General features: G+C 27.4%; 1 protein-coding gene across 1 annotated transcript in view; it reads left to right on the top strand.

Annotated features, from left to right (window-relative positions):
- Positions 1-12,097, top strand: part of LOC132929642 (UNC93-like protein) — a 47,534-nt gene that overhangs the window by 15,678 nt on the left and 19,759 nt on the right. The window contains exon 4 of the mRNA XM_060995145.1: positions 11,378-11,540. Coding sequence (XP_060851128.1) covers positions 11,378-11,540 — 163 coding nt within the window. The remainder of the gene's footprint in view (positions 1-11,377; positions 11,541-12,097) is intronic.

Raw genomic sequence — 12,097 nt, 5'->3', positions numbered from 1 at the left:
TTTGGAAAAACGACTTTGTATGTGTTTGTGAATAATACAATAGGACATATAATACGTTACATATTGATTATGCAGTCGCATACGGTAGCGGCACACCTTAACACAAAACACAATATTACTTTACTAGTGCAAATTACAATAGGAATAATATTTATTACGGTCACATGATAGTTTTAACTATAGTGCGTGTGATATGAGAGCCGATGACGAGTATATGCATATAACTAACTTACCAGTTCCAGAGCCGACAAGAGATTGAGATCGATTTCGTCGATAAATGCATTTGATTCACTCGAACAGATCAACGATCATTCTCTTGTACTGTCGATCACCTAAATGAAAATTTTCGACAGTTTCTCGCGATAACTAAAAATCGAGTAGATTTTTGCGTGAACCCGATGATTCTTATGTTTGATTCGGACATTCGAGTAATAAATATATACATAAAACCAACTTCAAAAATAATTTTTATTTTAAATTATACAATGATACACGAAGTGATCAATGAATGTTTACAATTATCATCAACCCACACGATGTATACAAAATAATCAGAAACTAGTGATCCCGAAAAATCACGATGATGATATTCTCGTAATTCTTTCGTAACACATAGAATATCTGACTAAACTATACCCAGTATATCCATTATGTAGTAAACCAAACAGCAATAATTATTAATAATGCCATATTTAAATTTACATTTGTTCGTGTTCATATATAAAATTTACGTAGCTACATCGCGTTTTATCAATAATACCAAACATTATACTGCGCCAATTCAAATTTTCGGCGTAATTTGTTCAGCAAACCTCCTATGTGTACAAAACTCCCAAACACCCGAGTATTTAGTATCCCCATGTACCCATGTAAATCGAACTGCGCATGTATAATATTTCAATAAAATATATATCTTCGGAACCGGATAGGATATTATTGTGATTTAAGAGTCAGATTTGACCTCAGTGCGAACAAGGCAAAACACGTACTTATCTTGCATTGTATATACTATACGACTCGTTTGCATCGCGCGTTCTTATTATCGTAAAACAATACGTCTTTGTATTATGCACTCTCGTAACTTATTTTAAATATCTAATACACACACACACACACACACACACACACACACATATATTATATAAACCTGAAAAGTTATTTGGCCTTGGCGGTGGTCTATACCTGATTTTTCGACACGATCGTAACGCGGCTCGTGTTAAAATAATGTGCCCGTCGTATTGGCGGGTTATACCGTTATCGAACAATCACCTTTAAATCCCCCAAAAGACGACCAATATCACGGAATGTTATTTTTTGTTAAAACGATTTCATCTTTTTAGTTTTAACACAAGTCTATTACTTTGATTTTTGCACCACTGCTGTTTGATTTTCAATCACCTATCTAGTACATATATAAATTGTATAAATAATAACAGCGTGTTTTAATGTTTAAAAAAAATTTAAATTATATAATAATATTAATAAAGCAACAAACCCACTATATATTTATGCCGCCTATTGTTGACTGTAGTACTGTATAGGTAGAAGTGTAATGAATTTACAATAAATTATTGAAGTATTAAATATAAACATTATTATTTAAATATTTTTGTTTTCAATATAGAAATAAAAATATTTTTTGTATTAAAATATAAAAATTCCAAGTTGTTTGAATTTTCAATTTTTATCATGTACCTCTATACTGAAAAAGAAACACAAACAAATAAACTGTATATTCTCATACTTAAAATTGCTTCAATTATAAATATTTAAAAACTGGGACAATTTTTTTTTTAGTATAATATGCCTAGATAGTTCTTCGGTCCAAGATAATTTTTTGTAAATTGTATGTATTATATTATGACACGAATAATTAAATAATATAAATATAATTATATACAACAAAAACTAATTTGCGGCTTGAATAATTATCCTATAATGATATGTACACGTAAAATTACTACGACTACTATAAGTACTTATAGTTTATCAAAAAAAAAAGACTGGGGGAGATACGTAAGTTACAATATGCTAAACTTACGTGTTACTCAATTACCTGTATAATAATAATAATAATAATAATAATAATACGAATACAAACTAATGCCTGCATATATATAATATATAATTATAATTTGCAAATAATTATAGTAGGTATCTAGATATAGAAAAACTAAGGATTTCCATTGTAAAAAAATATAGTAATTTTAGACTAAAATTAGTTGGTCTCATACATATATATGTATACAATATAGTGCGATGATATTAATTCATTAGCTAAAATCTAATACGGTTCGAAATACAGTATAATATGTACCTACCTACAAGAACGTGCAGGCACGAGGGTCCCCACGCATGTACTTAAAAAATGTTATGATTACATTAAATTTTGCAAATACTGAACGGTTATACTTGACTTTTACTACTGTATAAAACATATTATTGCTGTGTATAAATCGAAATAATATAAAAATATAAGTATATCAATACATATAATATATGCATTGGTAGGTATATACATATATAGTAGGTATATATAATGTTCTTCACGCCACACAGTTTACTAATATTACTCTACTATAGTATAATATATTATAATCGGTCGCCTTCGAGTTACGCGTTCTCTGGAATAGACGTCCTGCCTCGGGATATCGCGATTTACGAGGTTTTTTTTTAATCTTGTCGCGTTTTTTTTGTGACTATTTATTTAATTTCGTTTTTTTTTTACTTTTTATCGCTCCGAGGTGTGCGTGCCCGCACTAATTTAAATTCACTGTATACACTACCTATATAATACTATAATATATATATATATATATATATATATATATATATTTATTATTATTACGCTTCTGATTGCGTCTGCGCGAATCCGGAGTCTAGAGGTAATCCGGATTTGGTGAAAAAATAAAAATAAACAACGAAATCACATGACCGCGAAAACGGGATAACGGTTGGCAGCAAATACGAGTATATTTTCATTAAACGACACGCCGCAGCACGACATAATATTATTATACTACAGGAAAAGTGCTCACGAGACGATGGCTGATGGCTACTACATCGATAAGAGTACATGTATAATATTATAATATAACAGCCTTGATACTGTAGTAAAGTTGTAAACACTTTTTCTTGAAATTAAAGTTCAAATTTAACGTCGTTTACTATTCGGTCATCCATTTTGAGTAATGCGATTTAATATATATATATAAATATATATTTTTATTCTAATATTGTTGACATTTAACCAAATAATAGCAGTTTTGATATATATATTAAAATTATGTTAATTTCATACACAAACTAATAAATAAAATATCCATTTATAACTCATCATACAATTTATTATTTAAAAAAAATTCTTAACAATTAAATAATATGATCATTGTACATAGATTAAATTATTATAAAATTGGTTTCAGTTTCATAAAAAATGTTCAACTTTAGATGAAAAGGTCGATTTTACCAATGTAATTATTATATGATTTCAGGATACTTACTTATATAATGTTTGTATTCAATATTGAGTATAAATTTATACCTAGCCTATATATTGTGCAAAACAAAAATATTGTTATTAGTTGACAAGTTTTGAGATTAATAAATAGGTTAACACTTAAATTTGTTGTTATATATATATATATATATATATATATATATATACATTAATTATAATAATATTACGATTTACTGCACTTCCTTACATCTATATACGGGAAGGAGGTCGATTCGTAATCATGAGAAAATCTTCTGAAAGCATATTTTATAAGACATCATACGTGTATCGTGTATGCATACCTGTATAACCAGCTAAAAAAAATAGGCTACATGCAATCCTATAATCTATATACAAACGCCAATGGACGAATATGACTTTGTTTGGGGTTAAATAATTTCGCGTGCACAAGAACGCGCTTCAATAGTAAATAAAGTAAGGAAAACAAAACAAAAAACAAATAATAATAAACACACGATAATATGTGTGGTATGCGCCAGCTTATATATGTGAATAGGTATAATAGGCAAATATAATATTATTATATGTACGGAGAAAGTCGTAGGTACGAGCACTGCGTGTACACAATAATAATGATAATGATTGTAATGTCCATTGTTTGCAATCGTATAGGTAATGGGTGGAAAGTGGTAGGGGTTGGGAGTACAGAGTGGTTTTCGCACTGATTCGAAAATGTAGCCCTCGACGGATTTGCGAACGATAGACATATACATATATATATTTGTGAGATGGCCAGTATTTATTAAAATATGCAAGTTCATGGGTATGTATTTTGTTTACAATTATATATGAGTCTCAAAAACGGAAAAAAACTGTACACCTATAATACAGACTAACAAACACGTTTGCAATATTATTTAATTATTTTATTTATTCTTCAAAGAGATAATGGGCCCCACGAACATGTTCGTACAACGTGTATGTGTGTTTATACTGCATGCAGAGGGATTATCTGAAAACATCCCAAAGGGAGGGTAGAAAAAATATGGACACTTAATATATTTTAATATAATAATATGGATTATGGTTGCAGACCGGATCGAAATCTCGACGCGGAAACGCTCAAAGTCGGTTAGGCGCGGGCGTTGTGTTATAATGATGATGGTAAAATACGTGTAAATTATAAATCGTGTGTCAGGCTTCCATTTATGTTGTCCGAGAAATCGTGACCGAACGACATAATAATTATTGTGTTAATATTATTATGAAAGCGAAAATAGGAAGGTGTTATACATTATCATATACAATATAGTTACATATTATTATTATAATATGTATGGGATACAATAGTCTCGTGACAATAAATAATATAATATATTATACACATTTTTTTTCTACGGACACTTAAAAAAGCTCAGACAATTTCGCATAGCACCTTATACTAAACACAAAGTCGTCTGTAGTTAAAAAAATTATATATTTATATTTGTGTGTATGTGTGTGTGTATAATATATATATATATTATGACATACTTATTTGGTAGTATGATTCAAAAAATACAATAATAAAAGGTATTCACTGCTCGTGCAAAATTTGAAAAATGTTTTATGAAACCCTATACAGCATAAAATATATATAATAATATAATATTATATTATATAAAGATTCCGAATTCGGTTATGAATCACTTACATAATAACTGATTGTTACGTTCAAATTCGTAATAATAATAGCTAATAAATATTTTTTGTTGAGTACATTATACATAAAAAACATTATAAGTTTAAGTTTGGAAATTGCTTAGCGTAAAACAAAAACTCAATAATGGAGGATCTCACTTCAGCAGTATATATTAATAATATATCTAATGATTATTGTGTTCCTGTATACTATATAATATATTAATATTTAAAATCTATAATCCTGCACAATAATGTTACAACTAAGAAATTCTTGAAGGTATATATTATCTTTAATTTAAATATATGGATAGGTATATAATATATAATATAATTAAACAAACCAATAAATATTCACAATTACTCGTTAATAGTGTTTTGAAATACAATAAGACATTTTTTCGGTTACTTATGTGTTTAACAAAATATATGCACATATAATATTTCTATAATGTATGTATATATATCGCCTATAGGTAATAAACTAACTTGTTGTTAGCCGACGCAAAATTAGTTTTCCTTGACTTTGGTGTAGTTAAATATTATATAATAAAAAAAAAGTCGTCCAAAACACAAATTATACCTATACACTATATGATTTCCGTACCTTTACAACGTTATTATATTTGTTAGGCTTTTCAATAGAAGTGTTTATAGCATGTTATTATATCGACTTATCCACTGCAGATATAAAATATAAACTATATAATATCTATTTATATTTCACAAATTAATAACAACTAAATTTATTTCCGTAAACATTGTAATTCACTAATACATATTTTTCCGGGCATATTACATATGCACACGATAAATAATAATAATTATAGATAATAATCATTGAGTTACGTCGTGATATTTAAATAACGATATTTTTCTTTGAACGAAAGCTATAATACATATTGTGTAATATATATATATATAAATACTTTAAAAGAATAAAAGAATATATCCGTATAAGAAGTACCCAATAAGCCAATAAAATCGAAACTGCTTCATTATCATCTTATATGCCGACACTCGAACATCAAATAATAAACGTAGTGCACTATCGTATATCCAACACTGGACAGGCTAGTCGCGAATACATGTAGTATGATATGTATATACTTTACTTAACAGTTAACACCGATCTTCAGACGTCGAGAGCTTACACTTACAACTAACGATCTCCTATATAGCCACCACAAAGAAATCCAACACTACGTGATTCACATAATTTTAGCATCATTCTATAAATAATAATATGTAGAGGCTTTTAAACAGGATTTTTTCCTAATATTATATAATTTTACTACTTAATCTCAAAACTGGGTAATGGACATTATTATAATACTAGTTATAAAATTAAAACAAAGTTGCATAATACATAAACCTAACGCGATTTTTGTATCAACTTTTTAGTATTTTCTATATTTATCTAACTTATACTCATTACTATAAAAAAAAAAAAAAATAGTTTATTGAAAATTAGTGAACTTAATTTAATGGCGTTGTGCATTATCATTAACTGTAAAAATATCAATTAGATAACACTCTAATATTATTGTATTATCAATAGTAAGAAATTAAATTTAGCATATCGTATTATTATACCTAGTTATCGAGACTTGATAATTATAGCTACTTTATCTGTTGATAAATGTCTATAATTATTTATATTTATATACATTGTATATTAGTGATAGTGATGATATCAATTATTCGAACCGTTAAAGATTTTTTGAGTTGTTTGCTTTAAATTATTTATAATAAATATAAATCATGTTTGAGTATCTATAACGGCATAATTTTATTTGTTTATTATTAACTTAATTATAAACACTAACATAAATTATTATATATCACCCATATAGTATGTACTCAACTGTTAAATCTTACTTTTTTGTCGCGGTTGTAAAAGTAAATGTTTATTTTGGTTGAGAATCGCTTGAAATCATTTATTCACTTCGATAACTAAAAACATGTTTCCCTAATTAAGTACACGATTATACGCCATAAACTTTATATACAAAAACATACCTACTTCTCTATAGTTCTCACCATGAGATTATTCAAGTGAATTTTAAATTTCTCATGTATGTTTCATTTATTTTATGTGTTGAAATATACGCATATAATATGTATATATATATATATATTAATTTTAATTAGATGCTTTGAAAGTAATAGTTAAAAAACATAATGCGATAATGTTGCAAAAAATATACACATATTTGTATATTTATGTATACGTGTTATGCTGAACGACTATTGTAACTAAACACTGAATTATCCTGTCATTACCACAATCGCTACTGAAATCTTGACTCACCTGTTAATAAAATATATATTTATATATATATATATATACATATACTTTAATTATTATAAAAATACTACACAGCGTAAATTATAAATTAATAATCATACAGTGGCGAGTGGGTCAGACGTTTTGACCGTATAACGGTTCAAGAGTCATTTTAAGAATGGCGTTCACCGTATTATAAAATATAAATAATAAAAAATTTACAATTGAAATTATTATTAAAATGTATTCAAAATTATGTCAAAGTTACATCAAATTTTGTCTATGTCTATTATACTTACACAAATAATAGTTCATACTTCATAATGATTATAACAATATATTTAAATTGCTCGTAAAATTTTGATTTTTTAGTCAAACTTTTGAAATTACCAAACCAACATTTTGTATCTTACATATATTTTTTAATCGATCACTATCACAGTTGAAAATAATAATAAATAAATACTTGTTTTTTCAATAATTGGGTTAAAAATAAATTCTTCTCGATTCACTAGATAGATACTTCCTTAGAATAATATTGTAATATATAACAATAGATACTTACGATATATAGCTGATTCAAACAGTTAGATAGAAAAATTGAAAATTTGTTTTACTATAACGAATGATTTATTATGTATACAATAACAATAATAATAATAATATATATTATATAGATAACGATATAACATACCGTATATAATAGGGAACATAGGACATCGAAAGCTATGCCCTCAAATCATAAAATAATAATGTTTCTAAGCTTCTCGTTTTCAATAATCAAACAATTTTAAATGTGGGTTTATTGTATATATAAACTATCTATAAATATTTATAACCGTAAATAAGTCTTTTAATAAGGGCTAATCTCAGAAACTATGAACAGAACTTGAACTCATTACAATGGAAATTGTATTAATAAATGTCTAGAGACTCGAAGGGTGTTTTGAACTACTTTTACAACATCAATAGGTTATTCTTTCACGAAAATAAAATAATAATTATTTGTTTATATAGAGAAAACAAAAAAACAGAAATTAGTTACAAAAATAAAATTAAAAACAAAATATTTGTATAAATCGTCCGATCCGCTATGTGTTGCTATAGATTTTTTTTTTTTTTTGTTAATGTAATAAAATAATATTTCAATTATTGTTTGTTATTCAAATGTACAACTAAGTACAATGTCCTTATATTTTCAGCTTATTGATTCAAAAACTGCTCGATAGATTTTAACAAAAGTTTCAGAGATTACATTTTAAAGATGTCAAAATATTTAAAGAGTAGTTGAACCACCTTTAAAAAAATACCAAGTAATATCCAATACAGATCAACTGTCTCAGTCAAATTGCGTGTTATTAGTATTTTTAAAACTTAAAACGCTATAGAAGCTACTAAAATTTGTTGAAACTCGTTTACTTAAAATAATAATAATAATATTGCAATGAGGTCTATAATATTATGCATTGTTCATCTGTATGATTATTTTATAATATTTGAATCACGTAAAAATAATGAAAGATATCAACTTCAAAACGACATCCATACCGGCAGCTCGGTTACCGTCATTGTGTATCTAGAAGGCTCAATATCATAAATTATGACATAATAATTGTACGCACGAGTAATACGTGCAGTGTTCCTGTATAATATATTGTTATGTTATCTAATCTGATATTCATATGTTAACTACTACATGTGTAACCTAACCTACCATTTTGCAGAAAAAAATGGCATTGCCAAAACATGGTACAGCCGTTTGAGTAATAAAAATTAAAATAAATATAGTAAGTGTTTGCTTTTATTCGGTGTCATTCAAATAACTGTCTTATTTAAATTTCGTGTATACATATCATTATTAGGTATATTACCGATTTGTAGAAATATTCCCGGTCGTTTTTTCAATCAAAATTAAATCATTATACTAGACTCTGTTTAGATTTAAAAACGTAGAAATAATTCGAGTAAAATATATCATATTATAGAAGGCATAACAATATTCTACACGACATACCTATAACATAATTACGACTTTAGTTCGTAAAACTGTATAGTAGCGCGGTGGTCCCGTCAAGTGTTCATATACTATTATATCTCAAACATCTGATCGCGTGATCGTGAGGTGGTTAAAAAAACTGTTTCGATGAATAGAATAATTAATAGTCACTACATCGCGTCATAATAATATATCCTATTCGTTGACAACGCGAACAAATTTATTAAATATATTCGTAAGCCTATACACTATACACTGTATCGTATACATTCATACGAGAATCATTACAAAAGAGACTTATTGTGTTATTTGTTTCGCAGACGGCATCTTAAGAATGTAATAATATTATACGATGACGGGGTCTCCAAAAAACCCGTTCACACATATTGTTGTTTCGCATACAGCGTTTTAAAAGTACAATATATGTTTAATAATTTTTTTTTTATCTGTATATGTATGTGTATATATAAATGGATGTTGGTATATCCGTCTGAGATCAACAGACTCAAAAACCACTGGACTGCCTTTTACGTGGTTTTTGTAAAATGGAGTGCGTTGTCTGAAGACGTTTAATAGCCAGTATAACGCTTCAATCGCCTCACTACCACTTCCAAAAACCAATTATATATTACACATATTTTATTTATATAAAATACAATTTGTGTTGATTTGTGGGTAATCTTTGCAACAAAGATGAAAAAATACAGTCAAATATTATTAGAAATTATAGTATCTAAGTGAATATTATAATGTGTTAAATTTATATGTCGGAAATATAGATACAATTTGTGTCAATCACAACTAAACTATTTTTAGACGCCTCATCATCTATCAAAAAATTTTAAGTAATGGAAATTATTTTAAATGTCACCGAAAAAATCAAATATTGAAATATCAACCAGACATAGCAATGTTAGCCATTAAATCTTATGAAACATCCGAGGAACGAGACACGAGCCGGGAAACTGATCAGACCAGTGCGGCAGTACTTTTACTTTAAAAGTTGCTGAAACATCTGTAGAGCGTAACGCACGAGTTGAATATTTGCGAGTGCAAATGTCTACAACACCAAAAAAGCAAGGACAGCGTACGGCTGAATCGATTAAGAATGAGAGTGGATTTCAATCAATATTGTTTATCTACTTGCGTTACGTTATATTAGTATTAGGCAACCGAATTTAAACGAATACATTTTTTACGAATGGAGCATCTAATATTTTATTTATAATATGATATATATATACACCAGGTGATTATTTTCACAATTATCACTCGTTATACCAAAAAGTATTAACGTTTTTGAGAATAATTTTATGTGTATTATTCTGAAGTAATTACAAACAAGGATTTTTATTTTTACTATTTTATAAGTTTTTAGATTTTAATTAAACGGAATATATTAACACAGAGATACTTTATAAAATGTGACCCCCTCTAAACTATAAAGTTTAAGTAGTACTCTTTCAAAATTATATTATTATATTTTAAAATTCTGATAAAAATACTTTGATTTGAGCTCCAAATTTTGGGGTACGAAATTTAAAATTCATGTTGCTATTAAAAAAAGTAACAAAAAATTAGAAAATTATAATGTTAAAAATAGTGAAATATATCAAAAAATGTTGTTTATCCATTCGCGTTATGTTAAATGTTCACATTTGGGCAACCAAAATTAACATGGATGTATTTTTATGGGTGACGAAGTGAACGGGGACAATTAATAATAAGTTTATTATAACTATACGATCTGCCAGGCGATGGACATACTTACTGAATGTTATTAGTTCATAGTTTTCTCTATCATGAAAACATGTAAAAACCAAAATTGAAAAATCGAGACTATCATAATGTATTAAAAAATCGTTCTCCCAAGTGTTCAGTATAATATAACTTAAATATTATTATTTATTATTATTATGAATTATAATTGAACGCGTTGTTCTGTGTACAGATACGGAGAGAAACAGAGGCGTGCCGATAGCCAAGAACTGTCCGGTATTCAACTGCTGTCGGCCACGGCTTATCAGCTGAAAAAACCGTACCAACAGCTCCTCATACCGATCACCATTTGGATTGGAATGGAACAAGCGTTCATCGGAGCCGATTTTACACAGGTAAGTCATTGCACACGTGGTTTTATATTGTTATTATTATTATTATTATTATTGTTATTATCATCATCATCATCATCGACATTGAGTAGAAGATACTGTACTATTATATCTATTTATAAGGACTAGTTAGTGTATACTGCTTTCTCGACTATTATTATTATTTTAGTAAAATGTTCGATGATTTTATTTAAACATAATACTTGTATATAGGGTTGACCGAAGTATAATTGGAGTAAACATCGTGTATCAAAACTGACTGGCACTAATTTAGGGGACATTAGGTCGCTCACTTTTATTCACCACTTATGTCACCGTTTGTAATATAATATAAATATATAATATACAAACATATCGAGTATATTTAATATTGTGATATATTTGTTAAAAAAAAAAAAACAATTTTTGATCAATTAATTAGGTAAATCAATATAATAACTTAATTACAGGTATAAAGGAAATTGAAATGAAATATTATATTTAATTATGTATGAATGTATCCATCATTAATAAATACGATCAAAATATTAATATTGGATGGTCATCATAAATATACGTAC

Source organism: Rhopalosiphum padi, chromosome 1 (genome assembly GCF_020882245.1).
Source record: "Rhopalosiphum padi isolate XX-2018 chromosome 1, ASM2088224v1, whole genome shotgun sequence".
Taxonomy (NCBI): Eukaryota; Metazoa; Arthropoda; class Insecta; order Hemiptera; family Aphididae; genus Rhopalosiphum; species Rhopalosiphum padi.
The sequence above is the reverse complement of the archived record's forward strand: the minus strand, read 5'-3'. Positions and strand labels throughout refer to the sequence as shown.